Here is a 22,842-nt window from a genome sequence, read left to right on the forward strand (position 1 = left end):
TGACGCGAGTGAGGGGGGGCAGAGCGTGGTAGTGAGCAGATGGATGGAATGGAATGTCCGTGGTTGAAGCAAACAAGCCTGCGCCGAGAGCCTCTGTGGATGAAACGGGGTCGACGCAGAAGTCCAAGCTGTTCAACGACCTGGGTGCTGGGTGGGATGTGGTTGTTGCAGAAACCAGTCATCTGCAGAGTTGAGTATTTGAGCATGATGGTGAGGGTGCAGAGAGGTGTCCAGCGGTGCAGGTGCAGGTGGAGAGAGCATCCAGCGGTGAGGGAGCAGAGAGGTTGTCCAGCAGAGCGGGTGCAGCGAAGTGTCGAGCAGTGAGGGAGCAAAGAGGTTGACCAGCAATGCAGATGCAGCGAGGTGTCCAGCAATTGAGGGAGCAGATAGGTTGTCCAGCAGAGCAGGTTTAGAGGTAGTCCAGTGATGAGGGTGCAGAGGTAGTCCAGTGAAGAGGGTGCAGAGAGTATCCAGCAGTGCAGGTGCAGAGAGGTTGTCCAGCAAAACAGGTGTAGAGAGGTTGTCCAGCGGTGCGGGTGAAGGGAGGATCCAGCTGGTGCAGGGATGTGTCCAGCATCGATGGAGAACAGGCACAGGATAGATATAGATAGATAGATATGCCATTTATTGTCACTATACATGTACAGTGAAATTGAAAGCTGCTCGTACTCAGTGCATACATATAATTTAGTACAAAAAACAAGAAACAGAAAAACAAAAACAGAAGGGAGAAGGGGGGGGGAATAGGTGCACAATTCTGCGGCGATATATACATATATACAGATGGAATAATAAACAGGTACAGGCAGGGGAAAGGGTCAGAGGCTTCAAGTTTCCCGGTTACAAGTTTCTCAATCACTGAGGACCTCTCTTCGACTGCACACGGACACAGTAACTAAGAAAGCCCGCCAGCGGCTCTTTTTCCTGAGAAGACTGAGGAACGTCAGCATCCTCACAAACTTCCACAGATGCGCCATCGAGAGCCTGCTGACGGGCTGCATCACAGTCTGGTACGGGAACTGTTCTGCCCGCAGCCGCAAATCACTACAGAGAGTGGTGAAGGCGGCACACAGCACATCACTGGCAACTGTCTCCCACATGGCCATTCAGGACATTTTCCACACGAAGAGGGTCCTGATCCTGACCCAAAATATCACCTATTCATGTTCTCCAGAGATGCTGCCTGACCTGCTGAGTTATTCCATCACTTTACATCCTTTTTGTGCATCTGCCGTTCCTTGTGACTGAACATAGAAACATAGAAAATAGGTGCAGGAGTAGGCCATTCGGCCCTTCGAGCCTGCACCGCCATTCAATATGATCATGGCTGATCATCCAACTCAGTATCCCGTACCTGCCTTCTCTCCATACCCCCTGATCCCCTTAGCCACAAGGGCCACATCTAACTCCCTCTTAAATATAGCCAATGAACTGGCCTCAACTACCCTCTGTGGCAGAGAGTTCCAGAGATTCACCACTCTCTGTGCGAAAAAAGTTCTTCTCGTCTCGGTTTTAAAGGATTTCCCCCTTATCCTTAAGCTGTGACCCCTTGTCCTGGACTTCCCCAACATCGGGAGCAATCTTCCTGCATCTAGCCTGTCCAACCCCTTAAGAATTTTGTAAGTTTCTATAAGATCCCCTCTCAATCTCCTAAATTCTAGAGAGTATAAAAACCCAAGTCTATCCAGTCTTTCTTCATAAGACAGTCCTGACATCCCAGGAATCAGTCTGGTGAACCTTCTCTGCACCCCCTCTATGGCAATAATGTCCTTCCTCAGATTTGGAGACCAAAACTGTACGCAATACTCCAGGTGTGGTCTCACCAAGACCCTGTACAACTGCAATAGAACCTCCCTGCTCCTATACTCAAATCCTTTTGCAATGAAAGCTAACATACCATTCGCTTTCTTTACTGCCTGCTGCACCTGCATGCCTACCTTTAATGACTGGTGTACCATGACACCCAGGTCTCGCTGCATCTCCCCCTTTCCCAATCTGCCACCATTTAGATAATAGTCTGCTTTCCCGTTTTTGCCACCAAAATGGATAACCTCACATTTATCCACAGTATATCTTCAGTATCTTCATATCTTCAGTATTAAAAGACTTATGGCCATTTTCATACTCGGAAATTAGCATCTTGTTCCCTATTGCTTTTCCACTGATCACAAAAGCTGTGATCGAGGACAGTCAAAAGCCCATATCTTTCTTAAAAATTAAGAGAACTGAATGAAATTTTCAGTTATTATAGATTGAAGCATTCTGAAACAAATATGAAACAATCTTACTTGGATGACCTGAAATTAAAGCATATAATTGGTTAGTTACCAATTGTAGCTAATTACAAAATTCAACTACTAGATCTAAACATCTATCAATTTCTTAAGAAAAGGTTAACATTTTTAAAAAGCCTGTGTGTCCAAATAACATTCACACAAGAATTCACAATATAACATGATTTTTAAATCTCATTGTCATGAATTTATAGGCCAAATGGAAAGAATTTAGTGTACAATTCCTGTAAATTAATGGGCATATAAATCATCTTGCGAGTGGGATTTTGTGGAACGTGCTGGTTTGGAACATTGCGGTTGCAGTGAATTTAAACCACATGTCGGCAGGAAAATTACTGCCGGTTCGTATATTTACATAATGATATTTTCGCAACGTGAAATTTTGATTAAAGGCATCCTAAGAAGCAAGTTTATATGAAAAAATAAATGCCATACCTTGCCGTGTCCCCTATGTGAAATTCGTCCCGTTGTCGGCGTTGACGGCATTTGAAAATTATTTTAATTTTACTCCAACAATTAAATTATCCAGCGCTAATTTTAATAAACTTATTAAAACGGCAGTCAAAGCGATTTTTCTTTAGCAACTAAACAGCCTGACAGATCAATTTGAATAGGCTGCAGAAAAATCGCATTTTAAACCCGCCCCCCTCTCAAAGGCGCCAAAGTCGCGCACACGGGCAGTGGCAGAACTGCAGCACCGCTGAAGGTAAGTTTTGTAACATACCTATCAAATGCATATCAAGCCAAACCTAAGTACCACAGGTAGAGCAAAGAGAAAGATAAAACGTGCTGAATCAAGTTCTCAGCATCATTGTGCAGTTCAATGTCTGTCTGCGATGAGGTAGAGGCGAATTGGACAATGCTGTAGCTTATGGGCTGGTCCCACTTAGGCGATTTTTTGGGCGACGGCAGGCGACTGCCACAAAATTTTCAACATGTTGAAAAATGTTTGGTGACAGTGGCGACAATTTTTGCTGTCGTTGGTTTTCGTAGGTTGTCGTAGGGGTTGTCATAGGTGCTGTCGTAGGCTGTCACCAGGTGTCGTAGGTGACTTCCATTAAAATTAGTCATCCCTGGCAGTCGCCTAAAGAGTCGCCTAAGTGGGACAGGCCCATTCTGGACTCCACCACCCTGTCCCACTTCACAGGTTACTTATGTTTGGGTGTGGTTTGTCTTAGTGGCCTGGTGTCATAACTTAAATAACTAATAAAATTTAGATTTAGTTTTAGATACCCCGAGAACATGCTTTGTAAAAACAACAGTAAAATAGTCAAAACAGTGGACTAAAATCAGTTAAAGAGGGAAACTGCAGATGCTGGAGATTTTTTACATTGCTGGAGAAACTCAGCGGGTGCAGCACATCTCGAAAAATCAACGTTTCGGGCCGAAACCCTTCTTCAGACTGATCAGGGGTAACAATAAAGGGAAAAGGAGGATTTTATTGGAGCTGAGGAACATAGGAGCGCAAGGACTAACAGATTTGGGAGAAGTCGATGTTCATTCCCCGGGGGGGAGAAGTCGATGTTCATGCCCCCGGAACATCGACTTCTCCCAATTCTGTTAGTCCTTGCTGTCTCCTCCCCTTCCTCAGCTACCCCTGCTGTCTCCTCCCACCCTCCAGCCTTCCGGCTACTCCTCCTTTTCCCTTTCTTGTCCCCACCCCTGATCAGTCTGAAGAAGGGTTTCGGCCCGAAACGTTGCCTATTTCCTTCGCTCCATAGATGCTGCTGCACCCGCTGAGTTTCTCCAGCTTTTCTGTGTAACCTAAAATGCAGATGTGTCTATGTGCAGATGTGCCAGATGTGCAGATGTTTTCTCTGTGGTTTGAAAAACCTTGGTAATTGGAAGTTTATTCTGTTAATCCATGCAGTAGCCTATAAAGATGCCAAGTGGAGGAATGAGACGGTGTTGATATTGGTTTATTGTTGTCAACGTGTACCGAGATCGTGAAAATGTTTGCGTGCTATCGAGTCAAATCATACCATACAGAAGTACAATCAAGCCATTCACATGTAGTGCAAAGTAAAACATGCCAGAGTGTAGAATGTGGTATTACAGCATTATCCTCTTGCAGTTACAGAGAAAGTACAAATTAAAAAAACGCAAAGGGTCTGGAATGAGGTAGGGTTGGAAAATTGACACCGTAGTAAATGGGAGAACTGTTCAGTAGTCTGATAACAGCAGGGGAAAAAGCTGTTCTTGAATCTGAGGATAGACACAAAATGCTGGAGTAACTCAGCGGGACGGGCAGCATTTCTGGGGAGAAGGAATGGGTGACACTTCGGGTCGAGATCTTCAGACTGAGAGTCAGGGGAGGGGGAGATATACAAAGATAAGGAAGTGTAAAGTGTAAGAACGAGACATCAAAGGGGGTGGAGATCAAGGGAAATGTAGAATAGATTATTGTTAGCTAGGAAAAGATAACAACAAAGCAAACAGAGATAAAATGTAATCAGGGACAATCAGAATGGTCAGAGAACTGGGAAGGGGGAGGGGATGGAGAGAGAGGGAAAACAAGGGTTGCCTGAAGTTAGATGTCAATATTCATACCACTAGGGTGTAAGCTGCTCAAGCTAAATATGAAGTGCTGTTCCTCCAATTTATGCTGGGCCTCACTCTGACAATGGAGGAGGTCCAGGACAGAAAGGTCAGTGTGGGAATGGGAGGGGGAGTTAAAGTGTTTAGCAACCGGGAGATCAGGTAGGTTTAGGCTGACTGAGCGGTGGTGTTCAGTGAAACGATCGCTGAGCCTGCGTTTGATCTCACCGGTATATAAGAGTCCACACCTGGATCAGTGGATACAGTAGATGAGGTTGGAGGAGGTGCAAATTAACCTCTGCCACACCTGAAAAGACTGTCAGGGTCCTTGAACGGTGTCGAGGGAGGAGGTATAGGGACAGGTCTAAGGGCAGTACCTGGGGAAGGGGTAGTTTGGATGGAAAGAGAGGAGTTATCTTGGGAGTTGTGGAGGGAACGGTCTCTGCGGAAAGCGTAAAGGGGTGGAGATGGAAAGATGTGGCTAGTGGTGGGATCTCGTTGGAGGTGACAAAAATGTCGGCGGATTATGTGCTGTACGCGACGGCTGATGGGGTGGAAGGTGAGGACTAGGGAGAGTCTGGGGGGGGGGTGGAGGAAAGGGGATGACTGGAGTGAAAACCTTTCTTGATTATGTTGACTGCTTTCATGAGGCAATGCCGTGTAAGTGGAGTGGAAGGGGAGGTTTTCTGTGATGGACTGGGCTACATCCACAATTCGCTGCAATTTCTTGGATGTGTCGCATAGTTCCTTCTAAGACGTCATTTTAATGTTCCTTTAAGATAGCAGATTCTAATGTAACTCCATTACTTAAGAAAAAAGGGAAGAGAAATCAGAGATTGAAGAATTAGCTTGATACAGTAATAGGATAATACTGGAATGTATTATTTACAACATGAGATGGTTATTTACAACGTGAGCGGTGCTGGCTCGAAGGGCCGAATGGCCTCCTCCTGCACCTATTTTCTATGTAATGGGGTTTTTGGTTAATATATCGAATGTGGAACAATGCAGCACAGGAACAGGTCTGAGGAAGGGTGTCGATCCAAACATCACCTATCCATTGTTCAAGGGTTTCGGCCCGAAACGTTGCCTATTTCCTTCGCTCCATAGATGCTGCTGCACCCGCTGAGTTTCTCCAGATTTTTTGTGTAACCATCACCTATCCATGATAGTTTTGGATTTGGTTCTAGAGATACAGTGTGGAAACAGGCCCTTTGGCCTACCGAGGCCATGCTGACCATCAGCACCCACAGACAACTTCTACCCTACACACAAGGGACAATTTACAGAGACCATTTTAGCTACAAGCCTGCACGTCTTCGGAATGTAGGAGGAGACCGGAGCACATGGAGACAACCCACGCGGTCTCAGGGAGAACAACAATGCAAACTCCGTGCAGTCAGGTTCAAATCCCGGTCCCTGGTTCTGTAAGGCAGCAACTCTACCGCTGTGCCACTGTGCTGCCCAAACAGTTCTCCAGAACGTCCATGTCCTGCTTGACCTGCTGAGTTACTCCAGCACTTTATGTCGTTTTGTGTATCAACCGGCAAATGCAGTTCCTTGTTTCTACACAGAACAGGTTCTACGGCCAACAATGTTAGTGCCGACCATGATGCCAATTAAAACTGCACATCAGCCTACATACCCCGCATTCCCCACATTCCCTGCATGTTCACGTGCCTGTCTAAATGCCTCCTAAATGTTGCTGATTGCTATTACCACCTCCCCTGGAAATGCACACCAGGCACCCCTGTGGAAAAATATCTTGCCTCGGAAATCTCCTTTAAACCTTCCCCCCTCTCACCTTCAAGCTAGTATTTGGCACCCTGAGGAAGACATTTTCTGACTGTCTACCCTTTCTATGTCTCATAATTTTATATACTTCTATCAGGTTTCCCCTTCTCTGACCCATCAAAGGGAATAATCAAGATTCAACCCTCGGCTTCCTACAGCCCAGGGAAAGATGTCCCAGTCTATCCACTTTCTCTGTATAAATTAAGCCCTTCAATGGACAATAGACAATAGACAATTGGTGCAGGAGTAGGCCATTCGGCCCTTTGAGCCAGCACCGCCATTCAATGTGGTCATGGCTGATCATCCACAATCAGTACCCTGTTCCTGCCTTCTCCCCATATCCCCTGACTCCGTTATCTTTAAAAGCTCTATCTAACTCTCTCTTGAAAGCATCCAGCGAATTGGCCTTCACTGCCTTCTGAGGCAGAGAATTCCACAGATTCACAACTCTCTGGGTGAAAATGGTGGGCAATGGGGCCAGTTTCCGTGCTGCATCTCTAAAGTCTAAACTAAGATGCTGCCTTGCCTTCTTCATGATGACGCCTACATGGTTCCCACAACATCCTCATCCTCCTCGACCTGAGCGCAGCCTTCGATACAGTGAACCATAACATCCTGCTCACCAGACTCAAAGACCTCGGCATTGAAGGCTCTGCACTCAGCTGGCTCCGTTCCTACCTTGGCAACAGATCCCACTTCATCTCTCTCCACAACCACACCTCTGCTACAGCCACCGTCACTCAAGGTGTTTCCCAAGGCTCCGTACTCGGCCCCCTCCTCTTCATCATCTACATCCTCCCCCTTGGTCAGATACTCCGCCACTTCAACCTGGACTTCCACTGTTACGCCGATGACACCCAGATCCACCTTGGCACCAAATCCCCCCTCCTCTCCCATATCAACTCCTGTTTGTCAGCTATAAAAACCTGGATGCAACATAACTTCCTCAAACTCAACAGCGATAAGACAGAATTCCTCCTCATAGGCTCCAAATCCACACTCAGCAAAATCAATAACCCCACTCTCACCATCGACGGCACCACTGTCTCCCCATCTCCCCAGGCCCGCAACCTTGGCGTGATCTTTGATTCCACCCTCTCCCTTGAGCCTCACATCCGCCATGTCATTAAAACCTCCTTCTTTCATCTCCGCAACATCGCCAAACTCAAACCCTCTCTCACACCGCCCGCTGCTGAAAGACTCATCCATGCCTTCATCTCCTCTCGACTGGACTACTGCAACTCACTTCTCCTTGGCATCAGCTCCACCTACATCAACCGACTCCAACTGGTCCAGAACGCAGCCGCCCGACTCATCACCCACACCAAATCCTGCCATCACATCACTCCAGTCCTCAAACAACTTCACTGGCTTCCCATCTCCCACCGGATCAACTACAAAATCCTGGTCCTCACCTACAAAGCTCTCCACCATCTGTCCCCCCCCATATTTCACTGACCTCCTCTCCCCCTTCCAACCCTCACGGTCCCTCAGATCTCAAGCCGGTCTCCTCTCCATCCACAAGTCCAACCTCCACAGTTTTGGGGACAGAGCCTTCTCCAGGGCAGCTCCCAGGCTCTGGAACTCCCTCCCCCAACTGATCCGCAATTCCGTGTCCCTCACCATCTTCCAGTCCCGCCTCAAGACCCATCTCTTCACCTTTGCCTATCCTTAGCCCGGCGTCCCCCTCCCTTTTCATCTGTGCTTGAATTGCCTCATATTGTGTTTTGAACTGAATTCCGTCTTTAATTTGTGTACTAGTCATGTCTCTACTATTTATTTATCCCTTACATGTTTTTCCTCTACCTGCTAAATTTTTGTAAGGTGTCCTTGAGACTCTTGAAAGGCGCCCATAAATAAAATTTATTATTATTATTATTATGGCAAGCCCAGGACAGGTGATCCGCAGGAATTTGAAGCTGCTATCTCTCCTCACCACCGAGGTTTGGGGCACCAGATGAGTCTCCCACTTTATATGATGGTGGCATGAGGACACTACCACAATTCATCACCCGGGCATCTGATCAAAACTTGTGTTCCGTTTTTGAATCACGATCACCTCTTAATAATTCTCCTTGAGAGGTCACAGACCAAACATTCCAGTTCTTTCCAAGTTAGAGGAATGAAAGATCAGCCATGATCACAGTGAATGGTGGTGCAGGCTCAAAGGACCGAATGGCCTACTCCTGCACCTATTGTCTATTGTCCATTGTCTATTCAATGACACTTCATTGTCACATGCACCTGGGTACAGTGAAATTCTTTCGTATGCGTTTAACCGAGCAATTATTAAATAAGAACAATTCTGGAAATGCACAGCAGGTCGGGCAGCATCAAGGGAGAGAGAAATTGATTTTTCATTTTAGCAGTTAATCTTTCATCAGAATTAGACAGTTTTAATGTTTCTAAGAATAGAAACAAGGAGCTGTAGATGAGGGTTTACCAAAAAAAGACACAAAGTGCTGGAGCAACTCAGCGGGTCAGGCAGCATCTCTGGAGAACGTGGATAGGTGATATTTTAGACCTTACTTTACTTTGGAGATACTGCACGGGAACAAGTCTACCAGTGCGCCACTCTGCCACCATAGAATCAGCCTGAAGAAAGGTCCTGACCCAAAACGTCACCTATCCGTGGATCTCAAGGGATGCTGCCTGACCCGCTGAGTTGCTCCAGCACGTATCCTTTTTCAATCATGCCTCTTAGGAATTCCTCCCATTCTTGCACCTCCCTCTCATCTGAAACAAAACCCGTGCTCCCTTGTCCTCACTTTCCAACCCACCAGCCTCCACATTCAATGGATCAAAGAGTCATAGAATTATAAAGCACAAAAGAAGTCCCCTTCGGCCCAACTAATCCATGCTGGCCTCATTGCTTATTTGAGCTAGTCCCATTTGCCTGTCCTTGGCTCAGATCACCGTAAATCCTTCCCAACCACCTGTCCAAATTTTTTTAAATCATTGTAATTGTGCCGACGTCTACCACTTCTTCTGGTAGCTTTTTCCACATACACCTTCCTCTATCTGGGTAAATTCCCCCCACCTTCCTGCATTTGGGGGGTAGTATACAGTACTTCTCTCTCCCTCAATCACACTCTCTCTGCAAAGGTAGACCAAAATTAGTATTAAAAACATAATGCTGAAAGCATATTAGTTATGGTACATTGAAAGGAATAGGATTAAAATAACATTATTTCCAGTCTGAAACATCGCCTATCCATGTTCTGTGGAGTTACATAGAAACATAGAAAATAGGTGCAGGAGTAGACCCTTTGGCCCTTTGAGCCATTCAATAAGATCATGGCTGATCATCCACAATCCGTACCCCGTTCCTGCCTTCTCCCCATAATCCCTTGATTCCACTAGCCCTAAGAGCTCTATCTAACTCGCTTTTGAATGCATCTAGTGAATTGGCCTCCACTTCCTTCTGACGCCGAGAATTCCACAAATTCATAACTCTCTGGGTTGCTGCCTGACCTGCTGAGTTACTCCAGCATTTTGTGTCTATCTTCGGTGTAAACCAGGACATGCAGTTCCTTCCTACAACAGAGAGCAAATCATTTTTTTACCTTTTAATGTTTGCAAGTTGCTCTGCTTTGAAGCTCCTGTGTTTTCTGAACAACGCACACCCAGGGCTATTTGCTTTTAAACACTAATTGGTATTTAGGGTGACACAGTGGCGCAGCGGTAGAGTTGCTGCCTTATAGTGCCAAAGGTGCGGGTTAGATCCTGACTATGGGTGCTCTCTTTATGGAGTTTGTACCTTCTCCCTGTGACCACGTGCGTTTTCTCCGGATGCTTTGGTTTCCTCCCACACTCTAAAGATGTTAATTCGCTACAGCAAAAAAAAATGTAAATTGTCCCTAGTGTGTAAGATAGTGTGATGGAAGAGGTGGTTGCAGGTCGGCCCGGCCTCGGAAGGCCAAAGGACCGGTTTCCACGCTGTATCCCTGAGGTAAAGTAAAATCTAAAGTCTAAAAATGTTGAACATGGTGTCTAAAGTCTAAAGTTAACCAGATGCAACTTCATAACGTATAGTCTTCTTAATTTGCACCATTTTCCATTTCTTCAGCAGCAGCAAAACCGATTGCCCATTATCCTGAACTGACCATCAGCTTTAAACAACGCATTTCTCAAAGCCCTGTGGATGATGGTTATTCTGACCAGAGTCCATCTAAAGATCATTTGACAGAAGACAGATCATCTTTAATTTTACAGTCGACTTCTGGTGAATTAACAAGTTTGAAAAAATCCAGCCCTCAGGTACACGTTTTTCAGCATGAATACATGGATGTTGAGAGAACCATGGTTGAACCACTGAACCTTTGAAGCATTGAACTATGATCCTCCCCTTGGAGTTTATTGATGATTTTGAATATAAACAGGATTACTGGCTCATTTGAGTCAATGTCATTAAGCTGGAGATTTATGAGGATGTTACCTGAACTTGACGGTCTGATCTACAGGGAAAGGTTGGGTATGCTGTTTTTTTTTTCCCCCATGGAGTACAGGAGAATGAGGGGTGATCTTAAAGAGGTGTATAAAACTATGAGTGGTATTGATAGGGTGAATGCCTAGAGCCTTACTCCAGCATTTTGTGTCTATAGAACAGTGCAGCACAGGAAACGGCCCATCCGCCCACAATGTCTGTGCTGACCATGATGCCAAGATAAACTAATCTCCTCTGTCTGCAAATCATCCATATCCTTCCATTCTCTGCATTCCCTCATTCACAGACCACAGAGAGTCTGTATTGGTGGAAATGTGGCAGCCTCGATAACAATCGGCACGGGAGCACCTCAAGGCTGCGTGCTCAGCCCCTGCTGTACTCACTCTATACTCATGACTGTGTAGCCAGTCATAGTGCGAACTCCATCATCAAGTTCGCTGATGACACCACTTTTGTGGGACTTATCGCTGATAGGGACGAGTCAGGGTATAGAAGAGAGATCGTGCGACTGTCCAGATGGCGCCAGCACAATAACCTGGCCCTCAACACCAGCAAAACCAAGGAACTGATTGTGGACTTTGGAAGGGGTAGGGTGTGGACCCACAGTCCCGTTTATATCAACGGATCGATGGTGGAAAGGGTCAAGAGCTACAAATTCCTGGGCGTGCACATCTCTGAAGATATTTCCTGGTCCGAGAACACTGACGCAATTAGAAAGAAAGCACATCATCGACTCTACTTCCTGAGAAGATTACGGAGAGTCTCTAACTTCTACAGGTTCACAGTAGAGAGCATGTTGACCGGTTGCATCATGGCTTGGTTCGGCAACTTGAGCGCCCAGTAGCAGAAAAGACTACAAAAAGTAGTAAACACTGCCCAGTCCATCATCGGCTCTGACCTCCCTTCCATCGAGGGGATCTATTGCAGCCGCTGCCTCAAACAGGCTGGCAGTATCATCAAGGACCCACACCATTCCGGCCACACACTCATCTCCCCGCTACCTTCAGGTAGAAGGTACAGGAGCCTGAAGACTGCAACATCCTGGTTCAGGAATAGCTGCTTCGCCACAGCCATCAGGCTACTAAACTTGGCTCGGACAAAACTGAACATTAATAGCCCATTATCTGTTTATTTGCACTTTATCAGTTTATTTATTCATGTGTGTATATATTTATATAATGGTATATGGACACACTGATCTGTTCTGTATTTGTGCCTACTAGGTTCTGGTGTGCTAAAGCAAAGCAAGAATTTCATTGTCCTATCAGGGACACATGACAATAAACTCTCTTGAATCTTGAATCTCTTGAAGTGCGAATCTAAAAGCCTCTTAAATGCCATTATCAAATCTGCCACTTCGGGCAGCATGTTCCTTGCACTCACCACTCCCTGTATAAAAACTTCATGTTCACAAGTCATAGTAGCAGAATTAGGCCATGAACAACGAGTCTACTCTGCCATTCAATCATGGCTAATCTATCTTTCCCTCTTAACCCCATTCTCCTGCCTTCTCTCTCTAAATGTTGACACCCTTACTAATCAAGAGCCTTTCAATCATGGCTTTAAATCACGACCAACCAATTCCCCCACAATGCCGCCGCCTTAACTATGCTGATGACCTCTGCATCATCACCCAACAGGAGAACTTCCAGAAGATCGAGTCTGTCCTGGAAAGCGCCCTCCAAGAGATGACAACCTACTACAATAACAGCCACCTGAAAACCAACCCATCAAAAACCCAACTATGCAGCTTCCATCTTAAAAATCGAGATGCAGGAAAACAACAGAGCGTCTCATGGGATGGCCACAAACTCTCCAACCACTTCCACCCCGTGTAACTCGGAGTCACACTCGACAGGACACTCTCTTTCAAAACCCACATTCAGAACACCAAAGCCAAGGTCAACACTCGCAACAACATCCTGCGCAAACTGGTAAACTCAAAGTGGGGCGCTGATCCACCAACCATCCGTGCAACTGCCCTAGCCCTGTGCTTCTCCACAGCTGAATACGCGTGCTCAAGCTGGAGCCGCTCCCACCACACCAGACTGGTTGACACAGCCCTCAACGACACCTGCCGCATTATCACGGGATGCATAAAGACAACGCCAGTCCCGTGCCTCTACGGCCTAGCTGGTATTGCCCCTCCCCCCCCCCCCCCCCCATATCAGACGATCCATCGTCGCCCAAGACTAGCGGAGAGCACAGGAGATCGATACCAGGCACCCCCTGCACGGACACACAGCACCTCCACCCCAACTGAAATCCAGAGCCAGTTTCTTGCAGACAGTCCCACCTCTCCAGACAACCAAAGAAACAGCAAGGACCAACATCTGGAAAGATGAATGGAACCAGCTCAACACACGAGCCCACGACTGGATGGAGAGAGGAATCACTCCGACTGAATGCCTCGCCAGCGGGCACGACCTCCCATGGCCAACCTGGAAGACCCACAACAGATTACGAGTGGAGCAGGGGAGGTGCAAAGCACTTATGAAAGCATGGAACTACCAGGCAGAAGGCACATGCAGCTGTGGAGCAGTACAGACAATGTCCCACCTACTGGAGTGTGACGATGCCCCCCAGTGCAGCCCCCAGGACCTGGCTGAACCGACCCGACCAGCTGTGACCTGCGCCAGATACTGGCAGAACGACATCTGAGATTGCAACAGACTCGAAGAAGAAGAAGATGGCTTTAAAAATACCCAATGTCTTGACCTCCACTGCCATTTGTGGCAATACATTCGGTACAACCACCCTCCTCATCTCCATTCTTATGGTACATCCTTTTATCTTGAAGATGTACCCTCTGGTTCATGTCATTCTCCACTTAAAAATTGCCCAATGACTTGGCCTTCACTGGCGTCTGTGGCAATGAATTCCACTTGCCTCAGCCATCTCCTTTAAACTTTGCCCCCCCCCACACATTATTGCCCCCTCACTTTCAAAACATAGTCTGTACAAAGTGAGATGACAAAGTAGCAATGATGTCAGTTTCTAAAACTTCAGTTTCAGTTTTGTTTCAGTTTACTTTATTGTCACGTGTACCGAGGTACAGTGAAAAGCTTTTTGTTGCGTGCTATCCAGTCAGCGGAAAGACAATACATGATTACAATCCAGCCATTTACAGTGTACAGATAGATACATGATAAGGGAATAACGTTTAGTTCAAGATAAAGCCAGCAAAGTCCGATCAAGGATAGTCCGAGGGTCACCAATGAGGTAGATAGTAGTTCAGGACTGCTCTGCAGTATTGGTAGGATGATTCAGTTGCCTGATAACAACTGGGAAGAAACTGTACCTGAATCTGGAGATGTGCGTTTTCACACATCTATTTCCTTTTTGCTTTGCAGGAAGAAAAGTCCAAGAAGCCACGCTGGAGGGATGAGTTGTCAGTGGCCGACCGCATCAAGGCTCGGGAGGATATGGCAAGGTTTGAGAGGTGCCACAACTTCCTGAAGAACCCACGTTTTCTACCCCCTCAACAGGGAGGCAAATCACTCATCATTCCCAAAAAGAAAGTGCAGAAGATGGTTGGCGATAGAAAGATCTTTGTGGATGAAAGGTACAGAGCCCATCATTTAGCATTGGATGTTCACTTCCAGGGGAAACAGCAGGAATGTTGCACCAAGCATATGCACACTGGTCTAAAGAAGGGTCTTGACCCAAAACGTCACACATTCCTTCTCTCCACAGATGCTTCCTGTCCCGCTGAGTGACTCCAGCTTTTTATGTCGATCTTCTTGCACTTTATACACTTTGAGTGGTACGCTGGTGCAGCAGTAGAGCTGCTACCTTAAAGCGCCAGAGACCTGGGTTCGATCCTGACTACGGTGCTGTCTGTACGGAGTTAGTGAATTCTCCCGCTGACATGTGTGGGCTCTCCGGTTCCCTCCCACACTCCAAAGACATACATGTTGGTAGGCTAATTGGCTTGATATAATTGTAAATTATCCCTAGGATAGTATAAACGTGCAGGGGATCGCTGATTGGCATGTACTCGGTGGGCTGAAGGGCCTGTTTCCTCGCTGTGTCCCTAAACTAAACTGAACTGAACTGAACAAAACTAAACTAAACTAAACAACCTGGTTTTAACCACATTTAGGATGCAACTAGACTAAGTGGGACACGTTGGGTCCCATTGTCACAAGGGAGGCCTGGCCCCACAACAAGATATCCCACCACTCACGCATAGCCCCAACTGCGCAGGTGCAGCTGATGGGTTCCTGTTGTGATGACCCTGATCCCCCCTCCTCCCCTCACACCTTCCACTCTGCTGTGGACTATTGCTGCCCTGGCCTATCGCTGTCGTGGCCTACCTCTGCCACTCCCCACCGGCTTCAGGCAGGGACCAGTGGGGAGCATCCTGCAGCTGGGGACGGCTTCAGGTGGGAGCAAGTGGGGGGGAAAGAGTCCTGCAGCTCGGGACGGGGACAGCTTCAGGCGGGGACCGGCGGGAGCGTCCTGTAGCCGGGGACCGAATGGACCGCAGCAGGGGAGAGGCCTGTCGGGGGCCGGTTGGGGGCTGGGGCAGTGCTGCCGTGGCTGGCCCCTGCCTACCTGTAGCCTCCTGGCCCCGGCTCCATTCAGTGGCACTCGGCGGCTGGGACCCCCCTCAGAGGTTTCCGGCTCCGGATCCCGCTCTGGCCACACTCAACGGCTCCCGGCCCGCGGCCCCCAGCCCGTCATGGTGGTCGCCGCAGACACAGCCCCCACTCGCTCTCCACACTCTGCTCACTCCGCTCCTTCAGATTTATTCTCCTTGCCACGGGTGATTGACAGTGGGTGCCGGAAGGGGCGTCGCCATCCCGGCAAATGACAGGAGAGAAGACCAATCTCCGCACGCGCGGTTTTTATGATTTTTAATCCTTAATAACTTTTGTAATATTCCACCGATCGGAACTAAACTGGGTGCACTTGCGGCACAGGAGAATGGCGAGTAATGTAGCGAAAAATCGTAGCGCTGTCCGGTACCATTTTTGTGCAAATGTAAAAACAACACAAACCGGAAGAGGACAAGATGAGAGTTTTAGTTATGTACTGGATGGACTAAGTGGGACCCGTTGGGTCCCATTGTCACACGGGAGACATGGTCCCCCAACGCAATATTCCACGACTCACGCAAAGCCCCCAACTGTCCCCCAACGGGTTCCAATATTCCACGACTCACGCAAAGCCCAACCCCCCTCCCCCACTCTTCGCTTCTCTCCCACCCATTGCGCTCCCAGGAGCTGCTGACGGGTTCAGCTGACGTTAAAAGGGATTTATTAAAGCGCCTCTTAAAATATAACCCAATTTAAACGTTATGAGAGCGTCCTATTTTCTTGTTGTGTTCTGCGGCGGTGAAGCCAGGGGAGGGGGATGGGGGCCAGGCGGGGGGCTGTTAGGGGTCGCTGGGGGGGCAGGCGTCCTGCAGCCGGGGGAAGGGGACAGCTTCAGGCGGGGGCTGTCGGGTGCTGGTGGGCTGGAGGGGAAGCATCCTGCAGCCGGGGGAGATGGACGGCATTAGTTGGGGACCGGCGTGGGGTTTCCTGCAGCTGGGGGATGGGGACAGCTTCAGGTGGACCAGTGGGGAAGGGGGGGGATGGCTTCAGGTGGGGGCCGGTGGCGGGGGGAGCATCCTGCAGTGGGAGAGGGGGACAGCTTCAGTGTACCTGTAGCTGGGGACAGGGGGGGAGGAGCGTTACTGTGGCCAGGCCGTGGGGTCATGGGGGGGGCTTCATGCGGGGGGGGACGGCGGCAGGGCTGGGGGGGGGGGGGGGGGGGTGTCCTGCAGCTGGGGGAAGGTGGGGGGGGTGGAGCATCCTGCAACGGGTTGGGGAGCGGCGTGGAGTTACCTGCAGCTGGGGAATCAGGCGTTGGGAAGGTGCGGGGAGGGGAGCGTTCTGTAGCCGTGGCAGGTGGCTTCACACCGGTACAGGTGGGGTGAACCGAAAGGACTGTTTCAGGCGTTGGCTGGTGCGGGGAGGGGGCCAGTACAGACAGGTGTATGGGGAAGGGCCGTAAAGACATTGGGCCGTTTGACTTTTCTTGGGCTAGTACGGATGTTGTGGGCTGAATGGACTGCAGGTGGGTACGTGTACAGCAGGCAGCGGGGGCAGGTGTGAGCGTTCTGTAGCAGGGGCGGGGATGGGTTCAGAGAGGGCCGGTGTTGGGGGAGGGAGCTCTGCCGTGGCCTACTGCTGCTGATGGCTTGGCCTATCGCAGTAGTGGCAAACCGCTGCAGATCCCCATCGGCTTTGGCTTCAGGCGGGGACCAGTGGGGAACATCCTGCAGCTTGGGACGGGGACGGCTCGCAGCGGCTCCCAGCTCCGGCCTCGGCCTCACTCAGCGGCTCCCGGCCCCGGCTCTGACTGCACTCAGCAGCTCCTGGCCCCAGCTCCGACCTCAATCAACGGTTCCCAGCCCCGGCTCTAGCCTCACTCAGCAGTTACGGGCCCCGGCCACATTCAGAGGCTCCTGGCCCCAGCATCGGATGCAATTAACGGCTCCCGGCCCTGGCCCCGTCATACTCAGCGGCCCTCGGCTCGTGGTGGCGGTGGTCGATGCAGCACGCAGCCCGCAGCTCTCCACACACTGCTCACTCCACTCCTTCATCTTTATTCTCCACACCACCAGTGAGTGACAGTGGGTGTCGGAAGGGGCATCGCCATCCAGGAGAATGACAAAAGAGAAGACCAATTTGCGGACAGAAGAGACCAATCTGTGCATGCGCTGTTTTTACGATTTTTAAACCTTAATAACTTTTGTAATATTCCATCGGTTGGAACAAAACTTGGCGCACTTGCAGCATAGGAGAATGTCGAGTAAGGTGGGCAAAAATCGTAGCGCTGTCAAGTACCGTTTTTGCGCAAATTTAAAAACAACGCAAACCAGAAGAGTACAAGATGAGAGTTTTATTTATAGATAGATATAGATAGATAGATAGATAGATAGATAGATAGATAGATAGATAGATAGATAGATAGATAGATAGATAGATAGATAGATAGATAGATAGATGTTCAATTCAGATCTCCATCTTAAGACAAAAGAAAATCACTGCAAAGTGGGAGAAGAGATTTTATCAAGATGACACAAAAAAAAATGGGTTGAATGGGCTGGGGCTTCCTTCTGGAAAGAGTTATGTTCGGATTTAAGTAATAAAGTTATTGGGAGATGGAGCATCCTAACAAACCCTTCAGCCCATCAAGTCCACACTGACCATTAAGCACCAATTTTACACTCATCCTTACATTATTCCCATTTTTATTCCCATGGATCCATGTCCTGCAGAAGTGCTGTCTGTCCCACTGAGTTACTCCAGCACTTTGTGTTTTCTTTGTGAAGCAGTATCTGCTGTTCCTTGTGTAATCTGTGTCTGAGGTGTGTCAATGCAGCTCCACAGATCCACCTGGTGGCAATAATGACATTACACTTGGCTGAAGAAGGGTTTGAAGTCGGATCCCGACCCAAAACCTCACCTATCCATGTTCTCCAGAGATGCTAACTCACTGAGTTACTCCAGCGCTTTGCGTATTTTTTTAATTACTTGGCACACCATGTAATATTTCGCCTCAGAGTGCTGATTTGTTGCAATAATTTTGGTGCTGCAGTCCGAATGCCTACAATACAATACAATACAATTTATTTGTTGTCATTTGAACCTCATTGAGGGTCAAACGAAATGTTGTTTCTGCAGTCATACACATAAGGAAAAGAACCAAGACACAACACAATTTACACAAACATCCATCACAGCGCATCTCCTCCTCACTGTGATGGAAGGCAAAAACTTATCCCTCCCCTGCACTCCCCATTCTCCTCCCGTTGTCAGAGTCAAAGCCCCTGGCGGACGATGGTAAGTGTCCCGCGGTCATTAAAGCCGCGCCAGGCGTTGATGTAAGGCCCCGCTCCAGGTACTCTTCAACCCCGTAACTCGGGCGGGAGAAGTCGCCGTTGCGGAAGCCTCGAAAAGTGGTCTCCCATCAGGGACCTGCGGGCTCCCAGTGTTACTGTCTACCAGACCTGCGGTAAGTCTCCGAATCTCCGGGGTCGGGTCACAGCAGCGTGCCACCACAGCTCCACCCGCTCCGGACTCGGCCAGCTCCGCGATGGTGAGTAGGTCCGCAGCTCCGCGAATGGAGCCCCAGGTCGTTCCGGTTGGAGGCCGCTCCACGGTGCAGCCCCAACGACAACGGAGACCCGACAGAGAAAAGGTCGGGTTCTCCTTACAGGGAAAAGATTTAAAAGTTTCCCCACCTCCCCGCCCCCCACACCACACACATACCCAGTTAAAAAAATAAAAATAAAAACTACATTCAAACGAGACAAAAAATAATAAAAAGACAGACGGACTGCAGAAGCCTCTGCGACATGAGTCGCGCCGCCCACCCAAGCGCATTACAGGCACATATCCATCTACATTAAAAAAAAAACATCCAGACCCTGCAACCCACAGAGTCCACACCAACCATCGGTCATCTGTTCACACTAGTTCGATGTTATTCCACTTTCACATCCACTCCCTACACACTAGGAGCAGTTTAGCCAAAAATTAGCCAACAGACGCACGTGTCTTTGGAGTGTGGGAGGAAACTGGAGTACCTGGAGGAAACAAACTCCACACCGACAGCACCCAAGGTCAAGATCAAACCCGGGTCACTGGCGCTGTAAGGCAGCAACTCTACCGCTGCGCCTCCTCTATATCTGAAGTTATATCTGAAGAAGAGAATGACCAAACAGATTATGGGCAGAGACAAAATGATGACCAACAGAGGATAGGTACAAAAAAGAATGTGAGACTTTCAGCAACTCCATCCTGAGGCCACTGAGCCACCCTTTGTAAGTCAGTAAATGTTTCCAGCCTACACAAAAAAGCTGGAGAAACTCAGCGGGTGCAGCAGCATCTATGGAGCGAAGGAAATAGGCAACGTTTCGGGCCGAAACCCTTCTTCAGGCTACACAAAAAAGCTGGAGAAACGCAGCGGGTGCAGCAGCATCTATGGAGCGAAGGAAATAGGCAACGTTTCGGGCCTCGCAGTGTCTTCAGACTGAAGAAGGGTTTTGGCCCGAAACGTTGCCTATTTCCTTCGCTCCATAGATGCTGCTGCACCCGCTGAGTTTCTCCAGCTTTTTTGTGTACCTTCGATTCTCCAGCATCTGCAGTTCCTTCTTAAACAATGTTTCCAGCCTTCTGGCTGATGTAGCAAAATGTATCCATAAAAGCAGGACTAAAAATCATGAGAATTGGAGAAACCTTATTCACAGAAAGCAGGCACTTTGCATATGATCTTTAATAATGATGTATACGTGTATCAGATATTAACCACAGGCAATGGACACTAAATGCTGGAGTAACTCAACAGGACAGGCAGCATCTCTGGAGAGAAGGACTGGATGACGTTTCGGGTTGAGATCCTTCTTCAGACCCAACCCGACCCGAAACATCACCCATTCCTTCTCTCCGCAGATGCTGCAGGTCCCGCTAAGTTACTCCAGCATTTTGTGTCTATCTTCAGTTTAAACCAGCATTTGCAGTTCCTTCTTACACAATAACTACATGGGAATATTTCCATTCCCTAAATCGAAATTTGAATTTGCAGTTAGGGAGTTAGCATCTCTGGAGAACAAGATAATTAAGAGTAGCAGGTCTTGGGGTTCTTAGAAAACCTGAGCGTCGTAGAAAGAAAGTCAGGACCCCCACCCCCCGCTCAAAGGGTGAGATCTTGAGAAAGGATGAGACTGGAACAGATCAGACGTTTAGGTTTAGGAATTATTTGTCCCACCAACTGTTTTTATCGGTGTAAAAATAACAAAATGTAAGAGAGAAGATTGTAGCGAAGCACAACCAACCTCCCTTCTATTCCCTCCGCAACTCCCTGGTTAACTCTTCTCACCCAAACCACCCCCTCCCAGGTACCTGCCAGATGCAACACCTGTCCCTTCATCTCCTTCCTCGACTCTGTCCAGGGGCCCCGACAGTCCATTCAGGTGAGGCAGAGGTTCACTTGCACCTCCTCTAACCTCATCCACTGTATCCGTTGTTCAAGATGTGGACTCTTATACATTGGCGAGACCAAACGCAGACCGGGCGATCGTTTCGCTGAACACCTTCGCTCAGTCTGCTTGGACCTACCTGGTTGCTGGACACTTTAATGCTCCTTCCCATTCCCACACTGACCTCGTCACATACAAAAAGTAATCCTCCGTCAGTTTCGCCACCTCCAACGTGACCCCACCACTCGCCACATCTTCCCATCTCCCCCCATATCTGCCTTCCGCAAAGACCGCTCCCTCCATAACTCCCTTGTCAATTCTTCCCTTCCCTCTCGGTCCACCCCCTCCCCGGGCACTTTCCCTTGCAACCGCAAGAGATGCAACACTTGTCCCTTTACCTCCCCCCTCGACTCCGTTCAAGGACCCAAGCAATCGTTCCAGGTGCGACAGAGGTTTACCTGCATCTCTTCCAACCTCATCTATTGCGTCCGCTGCTCTAGATGTCAGCAGATCTATATCGGTGGGACCAAGCGGAGGTTGGGCGATCGTTTCGCCGAACACTTCCGCTCGGTCCGCAATAACCAAGCTGACCTCCCGGTGGCTCAGCACTTCAACTCCCCCTCCCACTCCGTCTCCGACCTCTCTGTCCTGGGTCTCCTCCATGGCCACAGCGAGCAGCACCGTAAATTGGAGGAACAGCACCTCATATTCCGTTTGGGGAGTCTGCATCCCGGGGGCATGAACATCGAATTCTCCCAATTTTGTTAGTCCTTGCTGTCTCCTCCCCTTCCTCAGCCCCCCTGCTGTCTCCTCCCATCCCCCAGCCTTCTGGCTACTCCTCCTTTTTTCCCTTTCTTGTCCCCACCCACCCCCGCCCCCGATCAGTCTGAAGAAGGGTTTCGGCCCGAAACGTTGCCTATTTCCTTCGCTCCATAGATGCTGCTGCACCCGCTGAGTTTCTCCAGCTTTTTTGTGTAACCCACACTGACCTTTCTGTCCTAGGCCTCCTCCATTGTCAGAGAGGCTAAATGTAAATTGGAGGAACAGCATCTCATATGTAGCTTGGGCAGCTTACAGCCCAGTGGTATGAATATTGATTCCTCTCACTTCAGGTAGTCCCGGCATTCCCTCTCTCCCCAACCCTCCTCCATCCAAGTCACACCAGCTTCTCCTTCTCACCTAGTTACAGCTAACAATGGCCTGTTTCCTGGGATGTCAGGACTGTCTTATGAAGAAAGACTGGATAGACTTGGTTTATACTCTCTAGAATTTAGGAGATTGAGAGGGGATCTTATAGAAACTTACAAAATTCTTAATGGGTTGGACAGGCTAGATGCAGGAAGATTGTTCCCGATGTTAGGGAAGTCCAGGACAAGGGGTCACAGCTTAAGGATAAGGGGGAAATCCTTTAAAACCGAGATGAGAAGAACTTTTTTCACACAGAGAGTGGTGAATCTCTGGAACTCTCTGCCACAGAGGGTAGTCGAGGCCAGTTCATTGGCTATATTTAAGAGGGAGTTAGATGTGGCCCTTGTGGCTAAGGGGGTCAGGGGGTATGGAGAGAAGGCAGGTACGGGATACTGAGTTGGATGATCAGCCATGATCATATTGAATGGCGGTGCAGGCTCGACGGGCCGAATGGCCTACTTCTGCACCTATTGTCTATGTTTCTATGTTTCCTTTATCATCATAGTTTATATCTCTCGTTTCCCTTTACCCGGACTTTCAGTCTCAAGAAGGGGCTCGACCCGAAATGTCACCCATTCCTTCTCTCCAGAGAAGCTGCCTGT

The 22,842-nt window shown here is 48.7% G+C and overlaps 1 protein-coding gene across 1 annotated transcript in view; it reads left to right on the forward strand.

Moving 5' to 3' along the window:
• The window catches only part of dlec1 (DLEC1 cilia and flagella associated protein), a 149,512-nt gene that overhangs the window by 13,794 nt on the left and 112,876 nt on the right, over positions 1–22,842 (forward strand). Inside the window, exons 6-7 of the mRNA XM_055650137.1 lie at positions 10,671–10,886; positions 14,427–14,638. Coding sequence (XP_055506112.1) covers positions 10,671–10,886; positions 14,427–14,638 — 428 coding nt within the window. The remainder of the gene's footprint in view (positions 1–10,670; positions 10,887–14,426; positions 14,639–22,842) is intronic.

The sequence above is a fragment of the Leucoraja erinacea genome, chromosome 2, assembly GCF_028641065.1.
Source record: "Leucoraja erinacea ecotype New England chromosome 2, Leri_hhj_1, whole genome shotgun sequence".
Lineage (NCBI taxonomy): Eukaryota > Metazoa > Chordata > Chondrichthyes > Rajiformes > Rajidae > Leucoraja > Leucoraja erinaceus.